This window comes from Melopsittacus undulatus, chromosome 14 (assembly GCF_012275295.1).
Source record: "Melopsittacus undulatus isolate bMelUnd1 chromosome 14, bMelUnd1.mat.Z, whole genome shotgun sequence".
In the NCBI taxonomy this organism is placed as follows: Eukaryota; Metazoa; Chordata; class Aves; order Psittaciformes; family Psittaculidae; genus Melopsittacus; species Melopsittacus undulatus.
Genome location: NC_047540.1, coordinates 4,249,877 through 4,272,900, shown reverse-complemented (window position 1 = coordinate 4,272,900; position 23,024 = coordinate 4,249,877). Strand labels below are relative to the sequence as shown.

At 45.4% G+C, this 23,024-nt stretch overlaps 1 protein-coding gene across 1 annotated transcript; it reads left to right on the top strand.

The window, feature by feature from the left end:
* The first annotated feature begins 1,846 nt into the window (after positions 1-1,846).
* On the top strand, positions 1,847-21,725 carry LAPTM5 (lysosomal protein transmembrane 5). Its single transcript, XM_005143171.3, has 8 exons — positions 1,847-2,012; positions 8,871-8,964; positions 15,741-15,817; positions 16,501-16,629; positions 17,138-17,263; positions 17,809-17,904; positions 20,533-20,625; positions 20,937-21,725. Exons 1-8 carry the CDS (start codon positions 1,926-1,928, stop codon positions 21,009-21,011), a joined length of 777 nt encoding a protein of 258 aa, XP_005143228.2. The 5' UTR covers positions 1,847-1,925; the 3' UTR covers positions 21,012-21,725.
* Positions 21,726-23,024: the final 1,299 nt, after the last annotated feature.

Below are 23,024 nucleotides of genomic sequence, written 5' to 3'. Positions count from 1 at the left end.
TATATTTTCACCAGTGAATTTTTGCAGCTGGCTTATGGTTTTTAACAGTAGCTAGAGGCTATGTTGAATAATGTGCTGACCCCACCTCATTTTCAGCCTGAAAAGCATATGCCATAAAGGTGGCAACCAACAGTGATGTCACAATTTTACCAGTCATAAGCCATGAGTGATTTGCTTCAGAAGTGACCTGACTTGGTTCAGAAGTGACCCCAATCTGGTAGGATTTAGCCTAAACCTAGTCTGAAGTCCACTAAAACTTACAGCAACTGTTAATCATTTATATCCCATTCCTTCCTCAAGCTGTTTTCAGCCTCCTGCTCACCACAGGAATTTGAGTCCATCTTCTTCGTTATCTTGTTATGAGATTGGCTAAAATGCAGTGAAATCACCGAACAGTGCAATAAAAAAGGAGAGAATCCCTTATCTTCTTCTGTTCAGCTCACTTTGCTCTTATTTGCAAACAGTTTCCCATAAATCCAAGACTGAAAAACACAAAGGCATCCTTAAAGGGAATAAAAATAAGGAGAGAGAACCATGTGACTCCAAAACTTGGGACTTCAGTAATAAACTGTCAGATTTGGTGAGATTCCAAAGAAAACCATGGGAACACACAACAGGACCCAACTGCACTGACCCTGCCCCGCTGCGGAACGGCTGTGCTGCAGATCCCTGGCTCTCAAGGGCATCCTGAACATAAAGGCATGGCCAATCTCTTGTGGACCATCTGATTTAAATCACAGGTTGACTCTGTCTTGGCTGCAGTGTCTCCAGGGGCATTCAGCTACTTCTCTTTCCTACCATCGCTGCCCAGAACTCCTGACTTTCTCTCAAAGCACATCCCTGTGGAAGTTCAGTGGCATTTGGGAACATCCACTCAGCCAGACTGAAGCTTTCCAGCACACTCCCATAACATAGCTGGACGTGGAGTGCTCAGTACAGATTTGGAGGGCTACAGAACAGTCAGTTCCTGGCATTGATGTAGAACTCATGCATTTAGTTTGATTAGGACAACCAAGAAAACTCTCTGCCTAAACACTGCAGGGCTCTGATGTTGGCTGGGAACAGTCCTGGAAGCATGAAACAACTCAGTGAGTCCATCTGAAAGGCTGGGACCAGCTATGCTGGCACACTGGGAGCTTGTTTGAGTGTGCCCAACTCTCTCATCCCATTTACCAGGCTGCTGGAGCGCTGTCACCCTGCTGTGGCATCCCAGGAATATGGGGTTTATGAGATTGGCCATAAATATGTAGGAAGGGGCAGATTTCAGGGAGTTCAAGCAGGGGTGGGCAGTCTGACACCCTGCACAGTGGCCGAGTCACCAGGCTCAGATCTCTCTGGTGTGTTTCTTTTCCAGGAGCTGACAGACATAAATCACATCAGGAACCAGAAGCAAATCTGCACATGTCTCAGCCAATAACCCTGCACCATTCTTCCAGTCCCAGAGTCCAGAGCTGCTCAAGCAGCAGCTCCCAGGAGCAATTCCAAGGAATGGTGACTCTGCTGGCAAGAAACAAGCTGCTTCAAGCTGAGGCACTTGGATGCAAACACAGCGGGTCAAGTTGAAGGTGAAATTCTTGGCCCCCTGCTTTTGTTTCTGATGGTTTTTGTAGGACAAAGCTGTGTCCTGCTTCAGATCCCTCCTCTTCCCCCTATACCTCACTTGCTGGACACCACCTGCCCACAGCAGCATCGTGCTTGTGTTTGCCATCTGGACTATGCAAGCGGTTAAAGATCTGTTAGAAAAGCAACATGATTTTGCTTGCTTTATTATTGAGAAATCAAAGCCCTCATGTGACTTTGTAGATGACTTAACACATTTATAGACCAGGAAGGAAGTGGAGCTGAACTACTCACTTCGCTTCTCTGTGGGGCGGTTGCTGCGGGTTCAGCCTCCTTAACTCACAGCTGTGCAGAGGGAGCAGAGAATGAGCACCCAAACGACCACCGAGCCCCCCAGATGTTGCTTCTTCAACATCAAGACAGCAACGGTGGCTCTAGGGATCTTCCACATGGTGAGTTATAGGACTGAAAGAGGGGCATAGGAAGAGGGAGGCAAGAAAGGAGAGGCGGAGGTGTGAGCTTTGCAGAAGGTGTCATCCTTGCAGAGTACAGGGTTTCCTGACTGTTGACTTCTCTGTGCTCCCAAAAGAGAACACAACGATTCCAGAGGGATGGGAGGAAGAGGGGCAGGAAAGGGGGGACAGGAAGAACTTTATTGTACTGGGAGGGCTTTTCCACTGCTTTTCCCCTGGCTCTACCAACTGGAGCTCATGGAAATTCACTCTGCTTCCTGTTTTTCCCTCGCAGCTAAATGCAAGAGCTCTTACCCATGCAGGGCTGTGCAGCTTGGCCAGGGCTCAGCGTGACTCCCTGGACCTGTTGTTTCAAAACTGGGCAGCACATTGGCAATGGGAGAACCGAAACCAGGAATCACTGCAGGGAGGAGGGACTGGGACTCCAGGCAAGCAAAGGGGGGGTCGACAAAGCTGCCTCGTTTCCCTCTCTATATCCAATTGGACACTATATGCACCGTTTCAGTTTGGGTTTGGAGCTGTGGCTGTGTTCAGCAGCCAGGCAGCTGGTGTAACCGCTCTGGGGTGGGCACAGATGGCATCAAGCAGAGGCAGAGGAGCATGAGGAACGTTTTTTCCACACCGCCTGGCTGCTTTCAGGTGGCTTGAAGTCACACTGAGGATGTGGTTTCTTTCATAGCAGAGGCACTTAAAATAACCCCATGTGTTGCACTCAGTGTGCAGAGTCATGGGTTGGGAGGCTGCAGGGTGATAATGTTAAGTGGGGCTCCCAATCCACTCCTTGTATGGGAGAAGTAGAGCCATAGCCTGCAGATACACACTGAGCTTGGCAGCCGTAACAGCCATGCCATGCATGGGAAGGATATGCCATAGTCTCCCTGCAGCACCAGTCTGAATCCTGGGGCAGTGGGAGCAATCCGAGCTGCTGGAGAAAATCCTTGTTTGCACCATAGCCCCCATCTTACTCACACAAAGCCGAGGCAGCAATCTGACCCCCTGGTTTAATGGGATTGGGTTCCATGATGCCATGCCTGCATGCATTGGTAGAGGATTCAGCTCATGAAACGAAGGGCAAAGAAATCTGGAGAGCAGCTTGTTGCTTTTGGGGGGTTAGTAAGAGAAAAGGAAAGCATTCCATGAATGACAATATTTCATGAACACACCAGGAATCAGCAGCACTGTGAGCTGCTGGAGGCAGTGACCCAGGCAGGTGGCTGTGCTTGGGTGCAATGCAGCCTCTCTGTACTGCCATAGGAAATGGTCCCATGCCAGTCCAGAGAAGGAGAGCAGTGAAACTGCATCTTCATGCAATGTAACCACCACCATCTTTGCCCTGGCATTACCTGAAAGCCAGGCCCTGCAGTAGCATTCCCATGCCATATTTCAATCATTTGGGGACCTCAAAAGTATTATAAGGTTGGTTTAAAGAATCATGCAATCTTACAGCCTATTTTGCCTTCTGCTTTTTGAGCATCTAGATTACACCCCAGGCAGGCTAGACCTCTTTTGCCACAAGCTCAAATCTTACCCTCTCACTGCTGCATTTCTTATGTGTTCTTATGACCCCAAGACACAAAAAATCAATCGGATCAAAGCTGATTTCTGCACAAGCAATTCCTGACAACCAATTAAACATACAGCTGCCACTGAGGGATGCTCATGAACTGTTTAGAAATGGAACCCTGGGAGGAATTATTGCCAAGATCTGAAGAGGTGCTGGCAAAATTAAAGGGCTGTGCAAAGGTGGGAAGCACAAGAGATGGAACTACAACGTGGTGTCTCCAGGGAGCTATGAGCGTGCCATGAGATGTGACAGATGTGTTATCAGTGGTGAAACAGAAGGACAGAAAATGAGTATGTTTTTCCTGGATCATAAAACAACCTCTTTTGTCTTTCACAGAAGTCAGTAAACACTTTAAATTGAGGCACGTTTTTCTTCCACCATGATGCCACTAACACCAGGGTGTGATGGAGGAGGGTGAGACACCTCCATTCAGTGCTGGTGGCCAGCAGGGAATGCTTCATTACCAGTGACATCACATGAAGGATGTCTTATGCAAGGGTTTGTGGGGCTGTGGAAGGCAGCAGGTGAGTGTTGAACAGCAAAAGGCAGTGAGTCTTGGAGTGAGCCTTCACATGCCCACAGGAAAGAGAGGTTCAAAGGTCCACTGAGGGGAGCAAGAGAAGCTGCTTGTCTCTGCACAATGGCAAAGGCAGAAGTCATAGGACAGATGTCCTGAGTCAGCCCCAATGTCCAGCAGGCCCCCAGCCTGCCTCCAACAGCAGCCAGCAGCAGGTGCTCAGAGAAGAAGGTACTGGAAGCAGGACAGGTACTAAATGATCCCTGCCCTGTGCATCCTCTGCAGTCAGAACTTCTTGAGCCTGAGGTTGCATGAAAACTCTTGTGTTCGTTGTGTTTAATAACCTCCAGCTCTGCTCTGCTCACATTTCCTTCTTAAACCTTTCTTTCCATGTTTGGCAAATTCTAGTTTAATGTCTCTGAGGGTTTCTTTTACACAGAACCCCTTGGAAAACAGGTTAATTTTTGGAGAAGGTTGTCTTGTCTTCTGTAAGAGATGACACAGAACAGCAACCACTTTTTTCCCTACCTCTTCTCCACCTTTTTGATGGTGTAGCCACAGCTGGGCAGGGGGAGGGAAAAGTAAAGGGGATTTATAACTTGGCAGTGACTTGGGTGATTTGTTATATCAATACTGCTGGTTTGTATCAGTATAAGTTATTGCTGTGGGTCCTGGGGATGAATCATAGTGATGCTGGGTGATAGTAATGCCATCAAACAGAAGCTCTCGGGCTTTGTTGCAATGTCTTGTCCTCCTATAAATTATGTTTGTCTCACTGCTGATCTCTCCATAGACAGTTGAAGTAAATCGTGGGCACTCTCATATTGGGAAGGCGAAGGAGGTGAATGAGCAGGAGATAGAGTTGGGTGCTTAGCAAAGCTTCACTGGGTGTTGTGAGGTGGCTTTAAAGAAAGCATAGAGGAACTTGTCTTTCTGCTTATCACCTCCTCCCAGGCACGGACAGAGCTCAAGTTATTTGACATTAGCTTCAAGAAATAGGCTGGAAAGTTGCTTCTGTGCATACAGAATGGGTGGAAAGCCTGCAATTCATTTGCTACCAGTCCTTGATTAGAGCCAGAGGAGGTCTGAGAAAGCAGTTTCATCTCTGCAACGCTCCTCAGGTCCAGTCCTCACCTGTGAACGTGACTTGTATTGTTACAGAGCTGCAATACATTGCACTTTCAGCAGGCTGTGACTGGCCCAAGATGTTCAGAAGACCCTTGTGCTGCTCCCTCATCCTGGAGCATCTCTGTGGCACAAACAAGATGCACAGAAGGAGGCAGCGAGCAGGAAAAGATAAAGTGTTTTGAAAGGAAACCAACAGGGAGCTAAAAGTGCTCCTCACTTTATCCTCCCCTGCCACAGCAACCACTTGTGCATTAAAACAAGCTCTTGAAGTACCAGCATTCATAGGTGGTGCCATTTGCCCTCAGAGTGCTGGATGTTACCTGTCAGTGTGGACCGCTGTCAGAAACCACAGCACCCCAATGCACTGCCAGAGCAGTGTGTCACTGTCCCGAATGACCCCTGCTCCTTGTGGCTTCAAGCTCTTCTTGCAGAGGAAAAAGAAAGAAGCTCCAAGGCCATGTGCATAAAGAGCAATGATTTGGGTTAGCCAAGCTGCACATATTTCAGAGAGCAAAAAGCACATGAGAAGCACTAAGAGCAGCTTAACCCTACTGCAGCTGCAGCAGTTATTCACCAGGGAACAGGGGCTGCATGCATCATGCTGGTAAGATTCTGCTTTGCAAGGCACCTGTAGTGTAGCAGCCTTGATTTAATGACTACCTCAGTCCACACTATTTTCTGGTGTTACAGATCTTTTACCAATAAATGTGAAGCACTCGTTTTACATAGAGGCAGCAACAAGATGAGAGGTGTCCTCCAACAGCTGTGGCTGTAGGAGATAAAATAAGGGCTGGCTGGTGGAGGGGCACATTGAGGGCTGGGAGGTAGAATTTCCTATTCTAAGCCTGCCTCTCCCCTGTCGTGACATAGCAGTAAGAAAGGGAACTGGATGCTTGTCTGAGCAGTCCTGTCCCTGACATGGGAACTTCCCAGTTTCTTGTGGAGCTTAGGGGTGAATCTTGAGTGAGAATTTACACAGCCTTGCAGAGCAAGGAGTGCTGAGCAGACAGCACATCAATCTTCCTCTACCTTTCTCTCAAATTGAGGTGAGCAGCCCACCGCAGAGGTTTCATCACCTTGCATGTCTATTCTCTGCAGGAATAAATGAGATTGTCACATGCCAGGCAGCAGAATGTCAAAGGTAAAGGCAAGTGATGGAGATGTCCCCACGTGGCACTTGTGATGGAGAGCCAAGGGAAAGGCTGAGAGATCATTGCCTGTTTTATCTTGTTGCAGTTCAGTGGCTCATTCTTTCTATGCAAAAACTCTTTTAAACGGAACATTTAAAACCCAGCTATCACTTTAAAAGCCTTCTCCTTAAATTTCAGTTTGGGCTTGGGTTTTCTATCTGACGTGTATTTATTTTATGTGACTGCAGGGGGTCCGGGTGTGTGGCTCATTTCAACACCTGCAAGGAAATCACAGCCTCTTTTACGCTACTGTTCACCTCTTTGATAAGACATTAGAGATGGTTCTCAATACTGAAGTTTAGCCTCTGGCTGTAAACCTGGGATGGGAGTATCTGGGATCTGATACCCTGCTTTATCTCACTTGTCTTTCAGGAGTGAAACTGATATTTAGTGCTCATATCATCCATTTGGCTCAGGCCTCCATTTAAAAGAAACCTGAAAAAGGAATTTCTTCCTGCATTTCCCATGTTGCCAATTGAGGGATTTGACCAACAACGGCCACAGGGAAGTGGAATCTCTTTGGGAGCCTGAACATTAAATCTTTCAGATGAGTTAGAGCACTTGAAGTCAGCATGTGATCTCCATGTGTAGTTAGAGATCCTTTGCATCCTGGAGGGGGTCCATCAGGTGTAAGGAAACTTCAGATCAATACAATTTCATCCTTGACAAGTTTCAGTGCTTCCATGGGACTTTAAATGCTGTTACATTAAACTGCATCCTCTTTAAGTTTCTTGTGTCCCTATGTAATGAGATCTAGAGATTGCCAAGTTCATTTACTGCATGGTGAAGAAATGAAAACCAAAAGCTGTGTGTGTCATGTAGCTGTTGAACAACCTGGTACCAGAGAGGCCAGGAGAAAGCCTGACTTAAAGCTCAAAGGGAAGGCTCATGGTGGGACACAGGGTCCCATTTGCCATTGCAGCAAGAGTGTGGTTTGGTGGATGATCACTCTAGAAGCAAAGGGCTCTGAGGGGTGTGCTACAGCTCTTTTGGAAGCTGTACTTGCAGCTCATGGCACAGAAAGTTCATCAATTTGGTGTCAAAAACAGTTTCTAGGTCTTCTGCAGCTAATACAGAGGCAGTGGGAGAGTCTGCATTCAGTTCCTGTCTTTGCTGCAGTCCCAGCCATGCTTCCCCATTTCTGGGGCAATGCAAAGCCTTCCTTTCCATGCCTCTGTTTTTTGTTTGCATGCAATGTCAGCCTTAGCACATCTGACTATACATTACTCCTGCCCAAGCTCTGTCTGGCTCTCTCATGGCATCTCCATCCAGAGACAAAAGCCATTCTCCTGCTCCCTTCTCAGTCAGGTTTGCCTCATCTCCCTGCAGATGTTGGTTTTGTGCTGTTTCCCATAGAGAAAGAGTGCAAACACAAGCACAGACCACAACAGTTCCAGTTCCTGCTTGCCTGCATCACTTCTTTAAGTGGTTGTTGAAATGGAAAGCTGGTGTAGCTGTTGTGGGAAAGTTGCTTCAGCTCTATGGTAGCTGAGCTTGTGTTGATCTTAGTGGCAGATACAAACTTGCTTCCTGCATCAGTGTGGGGTTCAGATGACTCACAAACAGAGGTTGCACAGTCCAGATAAAATGGCTTCTTGCATCCATCTCTTCACAACAACCTCCTGTTTGTTGATGGTACTTCTGTTGATGGCTCCTATCCCTGGTAATGTACAGAAAGGGTTCTCCTGGTGCTGGACCTGATGTTGGTGAAGGCATGGAGCTGTTGGAGTGAGTTCAGAGGAGGCCATGGAGCTGCTGTGAGGGCTGGAGCAGCTCTGCTCTGGAGCCAGGCTGAGAGAGCTGGGCTGGGGCAGCCTGGACAAGAGAAGGGGAGACCTGAGAGCAGCTCCAGTGCTAGGACTGAGACCGCAGCTCTATCTCACTCCATCTCACAGCTTGCTAAACTCAGCAAGGAATGAACTGGGTCTGGGGTTTGATTGTCCAAATCAGAAACTTGGAGGAAATCATTGTGGATCAATGTGAAAAACAAAAAAAGCACATTTGGAGAATTTTCTCAAAGAAAGAAAAGAAGGAGAATGATATTTTTGTCAATGCGTCGCTAACCTTGGAGAGATCTTCATTCTTTTTGTTTCTTTTTACACTTTAAAATACTAATGTTACATTTAGCTCAATTCTGAAGCAAAATGCTTGTTCAAAATGTAAATCCAGGACTTTCTGGATATGAAATGTTGAAGCAAAAGTCATTAACTCTGTATTTTCTCCTCCAGAAGCTGGCAGAAAAAGACAGTTAAACCAAACCATCCTACTTTTGCCTCAACATTTTCTTGTACAGGATTTGAAACCCTTCATGTCTGCCTTGCTTGGAAACCCATCCTGCGTTTAGGACTGTGGCCACTGCGTGCTCCCTGCAAACAAACCTGATGATAGGAAGTTGGCCCAAGGCCACTGAATTGTGTCTTTTGCTTTTGTCCTCCTAGGTTATGAGTGTTTTGCTGCTGATTGAGTACTCCCTGGAGGTGGCAAGTGGAAAAGGCTTCTGCAAAGACCTGGACAAGGATTACTACAGAATTGGTAGGTCACCGGGATGCTGGAAAGCAGCAAGAGTTCTTGGGGTTGAGAGGGAGGCCAAGGTCCTGCATTGGTCCCCCTTTGTTTTTCATCAAAGAAAATTGGAAACTGCTATTCACAACAGATGGGCAAAAGCTCAGACCCAGAGACAAAATTTAGGCTCTAAAGATCTGGATTTTGTTTTAGGCTTTGGCTGTGCTGGCTTTTTGGAGACCAGTGTGGAGCCCCGAGAAGGTGTCTTTCATTCAGTGGGTCAGGTCCCGATGCCAAACTCTCCAATATCCTCATACTCCTTTGGTTTCCCACTCTCTCTGCAATGCACTTTGCATTAACCTGACAATCTTTATTTTCCCTTCTCTTTTCACCACTGTAGATCATTTAAGCCTTGCACACACTGATGGTTTCCTTCACATATTGGGTGTTTTCCAGCAAAACACTGAAGTTTCTGACCAGCTCCTCAATGGACTGAGTCTGACCAGTGGCCCAAGAGCCCTGGAGTGAGGAGAAATCACAGCCCCACACTACATCCCATAGGTGAATGGGGTACCTGACATTGCCATTGCCCTGTCCTATATGCCATAGAGTCATCCTCTTATCCATCCTGCCATGCAGGGGTCTCCCACCTCACAGCTGAAGGCACTTCAGAGAACCCCACCAATGCACCTCCTTATCCCCCTTGTCCCTTCGGCTCCCATCCCAGATTTTCCCAACCCCTGGTGTTTTTGCAGAGTGTTGCTTGTCTGAATGAAGCAGCCAGGCTGTTTCACAGCCCATAAACAGTCACAGGCATCGCATTCTTCATGGCTGATTGAATTCCTATGGCTTGAGCTTGGAAGGATCTAGCTTAGCTTTCATAGACCTGGCGGATATCTCACGTGGGGTGCCAGTTAAAATAACATAACTCCCCAAACCTCAAGTATTACTTAACCAGGCTCAATCTGCATGAAGCTGTTTGGAAGCAACAAACGCAGGGTACTTTTCCCTTTTCTGAGTCACTTTTCGATATAAAACCACAAGTTGAGACAACCCTTTTCTGCTGCGTGCAGAAAGGCGGAAACCAGGCTCCCACACCCTGCATTGTCTCTGCCTTGCAGAGAAGGTTCATAGAGAAAAACACAACTCACAGCAGCAAGGACTTGCCTTGTTCCCTGCTTTCTCAGTGTGTCCTTCCCCAGGCTTTCAGGATGCACAAAGAGACCTGTAAGGAAAAGGGAGCCAAGTCCAGCAGATCTCACTTGTCCGCAGGGCAGGAGTTAGACACAGTAGAAAGAACCAAACCAGGCACTGTCTGGGTGGTGTTATTGCTAACAGATGGCTTCAAAAAGAGCCCAGCTGGATTTTAGGAGGCACCACCGTGATCCAACAAGGGTGTTTCAAAAGGCATCAACAGTGAGCAGGAAATGGAGATCTGGGTGAGTCCTCCTAATAGGACACCAAGCAAGGATCTGCCATCATCTTTCACATGGGGCATGACTTCCAAGTATTCCAGTCTGGGTGGGTTGGAGGCTTAGGTGTGGTCCATAGAGGTCCATCTGCAGCTGTGGCTCAACTCAGCAGCCATGATGACTGCTTTGGAAAAGGCTTTCTATGGAGCATTCCCATTAGGGCAACATGCAAAACACCAACAAGCTCTAGAACATGGCTGTTTTCTGTGTGTCTGGAATCATCACAACATAGGAGAATCCACTTTTCCATTTCTAGTTTGAGTTTTACAGATGAAAACTGAAGAACATGATTCAAATGTGTCCTTGAGGTCTTCCTCCCTTCTTTTGGGGTTGTTTTTTTGTTGGCACCTGACTGGTCCATGGGCATAGCTGGAAATAGTTTTTCCTGATGGTGGAATCTGCACATGCATTCTGACTAATGCACACCAATCTGAACTGCTGACAACCAACCATTACATTTGCAAATCAGCCTACTTGCCTACAGAAGCAGTTATGTAAAACATGACAATTGTTTTTCATTATTTTTCTGCAGAAAGATCATCCAAGGGCAATAATTTTTACTTTTCTTCAAGTATCTGAGTAAAATCTTCTTTAAACTAAAAAGAAACCCAATTGTTGAGACAGATTTCTCAGATCATTTCCATGCAAAGCCATTACACACTTTCTAAGCAAGACGTGTGAATCTGGAAGGTTTTCTTTAAGAATAAAACTATTGGGAATGAAATCGGCCTCATTTTTATCCCCCCCCCCTTCCCACACAATCAAAATGACAGGTCTTCCCCTTCCCCCCTCTTCCATTGCCTCCTACACGACAAGGAACATTTTCTAATGAAATCCCAGCACTTCCACTTGGCTTCTCTTCCCAAGCATTTCAAAAGGCTCTGCTCAGGAGATTGTGTTTTCTGATTATAGCTGGAATAAGCACAGTGCAAACCTTCTATTTCCAGCAAGTAGCAGGGAAGCAATACAGCAAATCAGTAGAAAAAGTTCAATTTGACTTCAAAACCCAGATGGATGAGTTGGAGAACGATTCGGGGAGAGGTTCTGTCGATGCCCTCAGCTTCTGCTGCTCTGTTTGTAGATCCTGCCAGATTAAAGCACCTCTCAGAATATAGAATGCTAACACTGTAATCATGGCCCAAAAGCATAAACAAGACAAGGCTTATGGGAAAATGCTTTGCACGTGATACAGGAGGGAAAAAACACATATGTAGGAGTTCTTTATAAGGGATCAGAGCTCCCTCCAGATTTCCCCGCAGTTAAGTTTTGCTGCCTTAAAAAGAGGGTATGGGATGAGCCTTGACTTCCATGGGTATGGTCAGAGATGGGAAGGAGAATTGGGATAGTAGGTTTTTGTGATTGCTGGGTTAATGGGAAGGGTGACTGGAAGAGCAGAAGAGGGATGCTCTGTCCCTTGCAGCTTGCTACTCCTCACATCATGGCTTACAAGATGCTGTAGGCAGCACAGGACTGAGAGTGCTCCTCTGAAATCTGCTTCTCAATGGAAGTTGACCAAGAAATTAACACAAGGCCTGCTGAAAAAGCTGGATTAATATGGAAGGCAACCCATGTTCTTCTTTGTCTCTGGGAGCCTTGAAGATGATTTATCCACCCCTCGTGGGGTCAATGCCAAGGTGCTGGCTGATCTAAAGTCGATCTAAATTTATTACCTAACAGCTATTTAAGATATAACACAAGTTTAGTTTGGGCAGGCAGAGAGAGCAGGAGGCAGACTCTGCTGCATGGTAATCGGGGGCATTCTGTTGCAATTTGAAAGCATTCAGTTCACATCTCTATGCTGTATCTCATGTACAGCAGGAATTTGGATGAGCATTTGCCATGCAGCCTCCCCCCTTTCCAGTCTATTAGAAATCCCATCCTGAGAAGGTGAAAGTCTTTGTAGCAGAAGCCTTCCTGGCAGTGCTTCATTCCTAAAGCCCATGAGCTTTGACAGACTAGTTTTTCCTGCTGAAAACATAAACCCCCAAAGCAATCCCCTCAAAACCACTTCAAGTAACACCTCCTTACCAGTTCTAAGCTGCTGACATGAATGGGTTTCTGCCTTGAAAACGTTACACCCCACTGCTTGCTGTAGGTCAGATCTTTAGGATGTCTTCAATTCATGCCCATGAACAGTGTTAATCACTTTTATTTTTCATTAATGACTATAAAAATGGAGGCTGTGGACAAAGTACAACTGGAAAAGTTGTTCCAGTTTCTGCCCAGCCAGCCAAGAACAACACCTAAGTTATGCCTGACGACCTGTGTGCACAGCACATACCATATCCTATGCATACCATTGCCTATGCAAAAGATATTGCCTCCTTCTCTGCTGAAAACCAAATCTGGTTGATGGGACTGGGATGCTTCATTCCCTTGCTGGTCCTGCCCATCCTTTGAATGTGGCTGTCCAGAAATAACTCCCTGCAGCTTATCAGCAGCACTGAATCAGACACTGCCATGCTTGACAACCTGTGAATGCAACTGTTATACCGCAGCTTTATGAGCCCTGTTTGTATTTCCCATGCCAGTTTACTGGGATATAAAACAGAAAGGGTTTCTTTGCATTCATGACAAATATTAGGACTCATTCGATGTCCCTCCTGGATACATCCAGGGCAAAAACCCTGGTGTGAAGTTAATGAAAAATAGATATTTGGCGAATAAATGCTCTCTTTTCCTGTTGGATGAGTGGGTTTTTGGGGACTACTTGCTAGCGCTATCTAGTGCAGCTCTGCGGAGTCTCTGTCATATGCCCCTATTCTGGTTACACCACCTCCCCAAGTATTTACTTCCCAGCACATCTATATTCCTGCTCCTTAAATTCCCTGTGTGTTATTTCCTTCTATGTCGAAATTCCTTTATTCTAAAAATTGCCTCTTGTCTTGGAATAACAGCCCTTAGGAGCCCAGACACCTTATACAAGGGCAAACCCCAAATACTCTGGTACTTTTTAAAGTGCTCTAGAAGAAAGAATCCAGAGACAGGCACCCAGGTGGATGTGCAGGAAGAACAGAGGGGAAAACTGTGGAATGATGCCCCTGTGTTTGAGATCATACAGGTGCTCAAGCTTGGTTCCATATTCCTACATTTTGCTCTTATCTGGCGTTTTTTAAGTCCAAAAGAGAAAATAATTCATCCTACAAAGGCCAACTAAGCATGAAGGGAAATACTGAAGAGCCTTAGAAATGAAGTTCTTATATATTTGGACAGAAGATGCTGGGCATGGAAAGAGCCTATTAGTCACAGTAATACAGTCTCTAGGGTCTCACTTCAGGGAACACTGGCTGGTTCTTGAAGCTTTCTTCCCACTCTGCCAGCCCCATGTAACGTGTACTGTATTCCCATAACATGTATTGTATTCCCATAACATGTACTGTATTCCCATCTCATAGAGGCTTGCACAAAGAGCCAGAATGTCCCACTATGGAAGGGGGTCACCCTTCTAGCCCATCTGCTGCCTGTGCTCCCATGAAAGAAGAAGTCATTATGTTTCAGTGAAATCTTTGATTACTGAGATCAAATCCATTGGTACTAAAACATCCCTGGAATGGTGAGATCTGGAGCCAGCAGAAAGGCTGACAGTGATTGCTGTGAACAGAGAGGAGGCAGAGAGAGCATGGAAAGCTGTTTGCTCATGGTTTTCCTGTTCTCCCCATCCCTTTGTGTCTGCAGGGTTGTGGGCTTTTGTTTCTTTGTTAGTTTGATGGGGGGGAGGTTTAATGTAGGTTCTGCTTGGACAGTTCAGCTGGGTCCTGCTGCAATTAGCCTGCAGAAGCAACAGCCAGTTGGCCTATTAATTAGCAAGCCTGCCTAGAGAGATGGAGCAGGATGTAGGAAGAGGCAGAGAGACACAGCTGCCTTGAACTGGAGGAAACACTGTGCTAAAGAGGTCAATCCTCTCATGGGCAAGCTTCTGCTGGTTGGTTCTGGGAGGAAAAGCAGGGAAAATGGGTTTGGGCAGTTTGGGGTTTAATGGGAGTGTCTCCCTTTATAGTGGTTCCTACAAAGGCTGAGTCTGTCTTTGTTAAGCTCTGTTTTTGTTCTGAGTTATTAAACTGTGGGGTTTTGTGAGCCACATCTCAGTCTTGCCTGTACCCTCCTGCTTCTGAAAGGTGAGTTTGGATGTCTGCCTTGAAACAAGCTTTTCCCATGACCCTCATGAGCTGCAAAGCTATGAGCAGCCTCTTCTGCCATAAAGCCCTACCTCTGTTGCTCTCTCTGTTCTCATTCTGGGATTGCTGGATTTAGGATTTCTGTGGCCCAAAAGTTCTTCCACTCCTGCATTTCAATTCTCATTATTTTGTGGTAAATGGATCCTGTATTTGTGGGGGTTATAAGTATGAGCTATTTCCTAGTCTCTTTTTTCCTGATGTAGGTCAAGTGTTGGGTGCTTTTGGTCACTCCCTTAAGTCTTGAATGTCTGACACTTCTGTGTGCATCAACTCATGCTGTGCTGCTCCCTCTCTTGAGATAAGCTGTTCTCTATCCTCTTTGAGGGATGCAGCCTCCTCAAAGGGGTTTTCCCTTGAGCCCCAGAAAGGAAGAGGCTTCTTGTGCTCACTCAAAGCTGGGGAAATGGAGAGGCATTTTCATGGGAACAAATGGGCAATGTGGAGCAGTGAAGGATATCAGAGCAGCTGGCATATATCAGGGACCCAACAGGCTAAAGCACAATTTCTTTATGAAAGCATATGAAAGGGGTAATGGACAACACAGTCACTAGGTTTGTTTAACAGCCAGGGGATAAACTGGCAGGGAGGGAGAGGAAGCCAGTAATCAAATACATCTGGTCCTTAAGAAATGTACCTATGGAAGGCATCAGTTGCCTTAAAAAAATCAGAGAAGCTAAAAACTTGGCTCTTTTCTAATAAAATTATACTTTCTTGAAGCACCTGGGAGTTGGAGACCCCCAAGTTGCTATTTTAAACTCAGGTAAAGCAATAAGAAATAAATTGGAGAGTGAGCTGGAGGAGGCACTGTGACAGACTCTATGTTCTGCAGAGGCAGATAAAGAAAATAGCAGTATTTTGCCTTTGGATTGAGCTGTCCCCTTTTCTTAAGCAGCAAACCAGCTTTACAAAACCCCTCACACTGTCTAGGCCCTTACAATGTGTATGCGTACCACACAGTGCAGCAAGGCTTTGGTAGTCATCATTAGGGCAGGAGGAAGCTCGGGGATTGCCAGAGGGATTGGAACTGGATGAGCTTTAAGGTCCTTTCCAGCTCAAGCCATTCATGATTCTATATGCAATCACACTTTAGCTCTTCCTTAGTGGTATAATTGTCCTAATAAGCTTTTAGTAATGTGGTAATTACTTTTATTACTTTTAGCTGATGTTGTCACCAGTTTCCTGTTGATCATCATGCTGTTCATCATCAGCTTCAACCTCCTCCTCGGTGTGGTGAAGGTATGTTCTCCACAATGGCATCTAGCTGCTGGCTGAGGCTTCTGAGTGAGGAGTGTTAGAGGAGGGGACTAGAGGATGGTCCCTGGAAATGCTGAAGAATGATCAGAAAAGCAGGTAATATATCTGCTCTCTTATAGAGGGGAAGGTGGCTGGTTTGCAGTCTCAAGCTCCTCTATGAGGCTGCTAAATGCCAGATTGACCAACTCTCTGTGGTGCTTCCATCAAGATCATTTTTCACCTGAAGGAATGGAAATGTAATGATTTTGAAGTGATGTTTCCTGTCAAGATCCAAGTTGGATCCTTCAGGATCACTCTAACTCCCCTATTGCATTGGGGATTCATTCCCCATGTCAGGAGAAGAAACAACCCTGCACTGCTGTAGGAACCCAGCCTTCTCTGCCATAGTAAACTTTGGGGCCAGCTGAATGACAGCTGATGGGATCAATTGTTAATGTCACATAGTGAAAATTCACAGAAACTCTCCAAGGGGATTAAAAAATTCAGTGTTTGTGGCCTTCATTTTTTCCTAATCTGTTGCCACCACAGTATGTGGGATTAGATGCAGAATTCCAGGAAACTTTTATATTTGGAGTACCTTAATGTATATGTCCTTTAACTTATTGATAGCTGGTCTCATTCTCCCATTCGGAACAGAAATAACTGGCATTGCTTTTCATTCTCAGAAGAGGGAACGTCTCCTGATCCCATTCCTTGCTCTACAAGTCATGGACTTTCTCCTCAGCCTCCTAACAATGTTCAGTTCCTACATACAAGTCCCTGTGATCATTTCTGTGTCCTCCCTGAGCCATGCGGTAGGTAACAGCTCACTTCTGGGGTGGTTTTCTCTGTCCTCTATCAGATGGAAGCTAATGCATAATGTAAGAATGAAGGACCATTATCTTGGGCCATGGTTCTTCATGGCAAGGTAGTTTCTATACTGGCTGGAGGCAGGATTCAGTCCCTGGGGGCTCCAGGGTGCATAAGGAGAGCTAGTGACAGCTGGGACATTGTTCAGCTTCCCATGTCTGGCGAGCTTCCTGATGGTTTTATTGTCTCATGGCTTTGGGAAGCTCATTCTGGATGTGCCCATGCTAAGAAGGGATTTCTGAAGATAAGCAGGGATTATTACCACCCAGCTAGAGGCCTCTTCTGTGGAGCTTGCATAAATCAGCCCACCAAGATGGTTTGCTCACCATTTTGGGTAAATTAAGTAGCTTAGGCTCAATGTGAACAAGGCACAGGCCCTGTGTAAAACGTGGAGGATCTATAGAAGGGTCACAATCTCGTAGCAATAACCAGATTCCCGTTCCCTTTTTGCAGCAGGGACACTCGAAGATCCCTTTCCTGGCTCTGCAGCTGCTGGACTTCTGCCTGAGTATTCTCACTCTCTGCAGCTCTTACATGGAGGTCCCCACCTATCTCAGCCTCAAGTCTTCAGACAGTGGGGTAGGTTAGGAGCAAGCTCAGCTGGGTTCATGCTGAGAACTCCTATGGAGTTCCTTTCAGTGGCTGTGAAGACAGTAAACTTCCTCTGATCTATACAGTATACCCAGAACTGCTCTGTTTGATGACAAAAGAGGACTTTTCTGTACATTCTCACCAACACCATGTTCTTGACTGACAGCTTGCTTATGCTGGTGTTTCTTAAAAGTACACCTTGTTTTTCTCTTAAGAATCTTATGGATGCAAATTGCAGAGCAAAATGATTCGGACAGAGCCTGCAAGCACACATTGAAAATGCATCAACTTTCCATCTTTATTAAACAGTCTTACTTTGAGTTCTCATTTAAATAGTCTCCTGAAAACCTTTGCCACAGGAGTGTGAACAGCGGGAGATAAAAAATATCTCTGCTTTTTCCAATGAGGAAAAGGAGGTGGCCCTGTCCCACCTTTCTGAAAGGCAGGCTGAGAAACCTGCTGAGATCACCACGTTGTGTAACCCTGGTAGAGGGAGCAAGCATTTATTAGAGTCCCTCTCCTTCTTTTCACAGAGCTTATTGCCAACTGTGGAGAAGTTACCAACTGAGGAATACGCCAAAGTGATGGTCACCTTCACCATTGCGTTCATTGCTGTTCTCTTCCTCAAGGTAAATGGATGCAGGGGCTGATGAGGCTGAAATGAAGCTTTCTTGCCTGGGGGATAGGAAGAACTGGTCTTCTCTCTCAAATCTGCCAGGGCATTGGGAAGCCTTGTCCGTCTCTCCCTGGGTATAATAGGAGCTGTGCCTCAGCATATTATCTGACGTGGGTCTAATATTCAAATCACTGGTTTTATGCCTCTGCAGATGCAAGTTCCCATCCATTCATCTCTAAAAGGATGTTTGAAAATGAATGTAAGAAACTCTCCTGCTATCACGTGCCAAAATAAATTAGATCATTAAGCAGCAGGTTAGATCTTCCCCTTGGATAAGTCGCTGTTTCTGCACTGATGTAAGCAGAGTTATGCACACTGATACCTGAAATTTAATTAAAACCCATGAGCTGCTGACTTCTGCTTACACCTCTGAAAACTCCACTGGTGGAATGGTTTCTATTCTTCTTGCTCCAATGGATCAGAGAATAGGGTTTTCACTGAGGGGTTTCAGACCAGGTAAGAACACCGGATCTCTCCAGGTACTTGAGCAGATTCTGTCACAGTGAAAAATGCTACTTGTTAGTTGGAAAGCAGTTTTATTCAGGCTCTTCCCAGGTGGTCGGACAAGGCAGGGTGAAGTGGAATGTCTTGCATGATTGCACTGCAGAGATTACTTTAGCATCTTTTAATATTTGCATGAACTGCGCAATAGGAGTGGAGATAACCCTGAAACCCAGCTGGCACCATGGGTCCTCAGCACAAATCTCTCTGACCTGGCAAATTGGTTGATTTGAATTTTCCACAGCATTAGCTGCAAGACTGCTTAACTTGTAAAGGCTTCTTGTGCTGGAGTTTGCAGGAGAAGGGATGAGGGGAGGATAATAAAAGAAACAATGGACAAGTGTAAGTACTCCCTGGAACAAGTCATTAGGAACCCCATCCCTTAAAGTCAGTGACAACTCCTCCCCTCTTCCCTGTGCAGCAAAACCATATTCATTGGAAAATTCCTTCGAAGTGATAAAGATCCGATGAGGAATGTGGCAACAACCTAAAACATTTGAGACCTAAAAAGGCCAGTTGGCCAATTTAGGGCACATTGGTTTCAATTCAATGCCCACACCAAGGTGGTATGTAAATATGTTGGACTAGCCCAGGATCTCTTTGCAGAAATTGACTTGCTTAATGACCTATCACGAGCATTTATTGCTCTAACACTAAATTGCTGTTTCTGTGTATCTGGTGCTGTTTGCCTGCCAACTGGCAATTACTGTCCCCAAGCTGTACTCTGCATCCAGCACCATAGCATAATCCAGCTAGAAGGTGGTGTGTCTGATGGAGAAATGATGGGGCACCTGCCTCCCTGAGTGCCCCTGCCAGTGACCTTGTATGAGACCTGCAAGGCTTGGCTGTCCCTTTTAGAAGAAGGTTCTCTGATGATGCTAGAGGGATGGTAATGCTCCTCTTCCCCATTTCTTTCATGTAACACCACCCTTTTTGCAATGTGGAAGTCTCTCCATGCAACTTCACAGCTCCTTACCAGTGTGGTAGCTGGGCGTATATTTACTTGTAGATCCCCAATGGTGATACAATCAGTTGTCCAAGTCTAAGTTCCTTGGAGATGCAAAGTATTCCAGGGGCAGAGAGAGTGATGGACTGATGCTTACATAGCACCTTCAGGGCAGTTTCCCTTTCTGATCTGTTAAAGTAAGGCTTTAACATAATTACTTCTGAAACAGCTTGCTCTCCATATAGGGAGGCTTTTGGAACAGGGAAGGATTCTGCAGTATTCCTTAACAGTGGTCAAAGCTTGGATTTACCTCCTCATCTCTGGAAGTTTGTTTGAGAGACAGATTCCTTCAACTCAGATACTTCATTCCTTGTTCTCATTCTTTATCTTGGCTTTGTGTCAAGACAAACAGTCCTCATTGTTCTAAGAAGTCCTAAGCTATATGGCTTGCTCTCAGGGCATATAACTCCCTATGTTCCTCTGAAAATGCCAACTGTTTTTAAAGCAGGCTCTTAGGCCAATGAAAACAAGAGGCACACGACTCTGCCTCGCTGCACAGAGTAGGGAAAATATTTGTTTAATACGGTGTGTTTCACAGGCCTCGCTTATTTTCTTCTGCCACAATCTGTCAATCGATTCATTTCTCTCAGAAAAGCTCTATTTATTGCATTGGGGAGGTGCAAGGCAACCTTGTCAGGAAGGTGTAACTATTGCAAGGATAAGGTAGGATATATATAGGATTTTGTTGAATGAGCTGACCTTTCACGTCAGTCTTAGTTGACATGGGAGCCTTGGATCTCTGGGAGGTGGATGTTGTGCCCGAGGTGCCTTGCTGAGACATCCAAATAACATGAAAGACATGCTTTCCTTTCCTATGTGATGACATTGCACTCGAGGTCTTAAGCATGTGCTTTATACTTAACGGTATTACCAGTCCTCTTGACTTCCCACATGAGTGTATTGTTCTGAATAGATGGAGTTGTCCCTTGTCTAGTGAAGGATCAAGGTCCTGAGACACACGGTCCCATGCTTCTACCTCCAGAGAAGAGAGCAGGACAATAGCAGGCTGATGGCAAAAGTAGAAATGCTCTTGTTGACGTGCAATGTGATGGCAGAGTTCTCTTTCCTTTTCAGGCCTATATGTTCAAATGTGTCCTGAGCTGCTTTAAGTATATTAAAGCCAGCAAGAGAGAGGAGGTAAAAGTTGACCCACAAGCAATTGAAAAGGTGAGTAAAGACTGCTTCAGATTTACATCATGAAAGGGCATGGTTTAGACTGATGAGATGCATGCTGCTGCTTATTTTTGCTTCTCTACCTGTCTACCTGTTCAGAGCTTCAGATGTGCATTAATAGGTTTCCAAATATAATCCATTTCCAATTGTATTATGTTCCTTTAACTTTTGTATAAAATCCTTCAGTGCCAATGGTATCTGCAAGGAACCTGAAACTCAGGCTTCAGGAAAAGCAGATAAATGGGAATATATAACTTGTTGAATCCCTTCATGTGATGCCCGTAACTAATGGTCTTCTCTTTCAGGCTGTGCTGCCATCGTATGACGAAGTCTTAGAGCTGCCTTCCAAGGAATCCCCACCACCCTACGTAGCAATCTAAGCTTCACTCATGAAGAGAAGATGACATCTGCATTGCTATTGGTGGCTCTTACCCCTTCTGTCAGATAGTCAGTCTCATTGAAAAGCCCTCACTTTATAGCAATATCATGCTTTTTACAGTCCAGCTCTCTTTATGAGCCTACAGAGAGTGATGGTGACCCACTGGAGTTTGGTGACTTGTTCTACACCAGCAGTTTTGACTTGGTACCATCAAGTTGCAGTGCTAATTCTAACTATCTTGGCACCAGGCACCACAGGGGTTCCCATCACTGGCCTCTGACATCTGGCTAATGTGGAGTGTAGGCACTGGCCTGAATCCCTTGTTAGGCTACTTTATGCCAGCAAGATGCTGTTTCTCATCTGTCTCACATCTAAATCAGCAGCGGAGAAATTAAAGATGTGTAATGGGGAGAAACCAAGCAAGAAGCTTTTCACTGAGATAGTCCTACCCTGAAGCTATGCTAACCAGCATCCTTTAACGAGGACCCTATGGGGAACGGATCAGCAAAAGAATGAAGATTTCAAACGAATGACGATGCAGCTCTCATCCTGTCTGCTTATGATGATGATTAATAGTGTGTGCTCCGGAGTACACAACAATGAGCTGGGATTGTCACAGTATTGCTCTGCTATTTTATACCTGAGTGTTTGCCTTTTTTGCTTTTAGTGTGACTTGAAAGAAGAGTTTTCATTAAAAAGAAGTTAATGGCTTCAATGCTTTGCTGTGTGATTTCTGAACGATGCTCTCCTTGCTGCCTTACAATCATAGATAAGTTTGGGTTTGAAGGGACCTTAAACTGCGTCTAGTTCGCTTCTAACCAGAAGAGGGTTACTCAGTGTAAGTCAACTGAATTGTGTTTGAAATTCATTTCCCTCTCTTTTAAATGGTTCAAATTCTACCTCCTATTAAATTCCCATTAATAATGCTCTTGGCTATTTAGTTACTGCAGCAGAGTTAAACATTCCTTAAGCCTCTTGTTTTAATTGACTGTGATAATACAGATAAAGTACTTTCAACACATGGCTTGCAGTGGTGGGGTTTGTTTCAATGCTTATGAGGAGTCAAGCCTTTGGGTACACACCTGATCTTCTAAATGAACCTGATGGTTTGTGTTTCTTAAGCCAGACGATCCTTCTGCTTCGTGCAATGTTTTCTCTCTGGACTCAGGACAGTTTGCTGTGAAGTTTGGCTCAAAAGTCCCTGAAATCTGATAAAATGTATAGATTTATTGTGAGTTTCCAGCCAGGTCAGGGGCCGAGTTCTAGACGGGAAGTGGTTTTGGTTTTTTGCAATGTTAGATGGTTTGGCCAACACAAACTAAGCACAAGCTGTTCCAAGCCTGTTAATAAGTCAGACGATGGTGCTATCAATGCTGGTTTTGAGACTGATAAAAGACTCTTTTAATATGCTACTGTTATTCTGTTTTCTCTTCTCTAAACTGATTTACTGATGTGAGTTTCTCCAATACAGGCTGAGAACCAATTCACACAAATATGCTTAATGCTGGTCCACACATTGCTTTTACCTTTGCAATGCAGATGAGAAATGAGCAGCTATTCTTTGATGAAGGGAAACTGAGGCATGAAGGAAAAGAACACAACTCAAGGAGTATGATGGAACCGGTCAAAGAAGGGAAGGAAATTGCAGAAAAGGTGAGAATGATCCTGATCTTGTCTCAAAACCAGGTAAGAAAAACCTCTAGAGGTCTAAGTAAATCCCTAAGGACTGGCAGGTATTCCTCATACCTGGATGAGATGGAGTTTTGCTCTATGCCATTGCAGAAGTGTTTCATTTTATTGGCACAGGAGAGCCTCCTCGAGGCTCCTTTCCTCAGCCTTGGGCAATGCTACAAACCCCAGTTATGTGCTGGAAGTGCTCCCGTGCACCATTCACAGCCTTGTAGTCAACTGTTAGATAAACCTGTGCACTGATGGGCAGTGATTCCTGGTGGAGGTAACCAGCATGGATTGCTCCAGCAATCCAGGCCACACCTTTTCGTAAGACACTTCTTGA

Excerpts from the sequence above, each read along its gene's own strand:
- LAPTM5 (XM_005143171.3), top strand. The coding sequence starts at position 1,926 with ATGAGCACCCAAACGACCACCGAGCCCCCCAGATGTTGCTTCTTCAAC. Across the intron at positions 15,818-16,500 it reads TCCTCCTCGGTGTGGTGAAG|AAGAGGGAACGTCTCCTGAT; the intron begins GTATGTTCTCCA and ends TTTCATTCTCAG. Across the intron at positions 16,630-17,137 it reads TGTCCTCCCTGAGCCATGCG|CAGGGACACTCGAAGATCCC; the intron begins GTAGGTAACAGC and ends CCCTTTTTGCAG.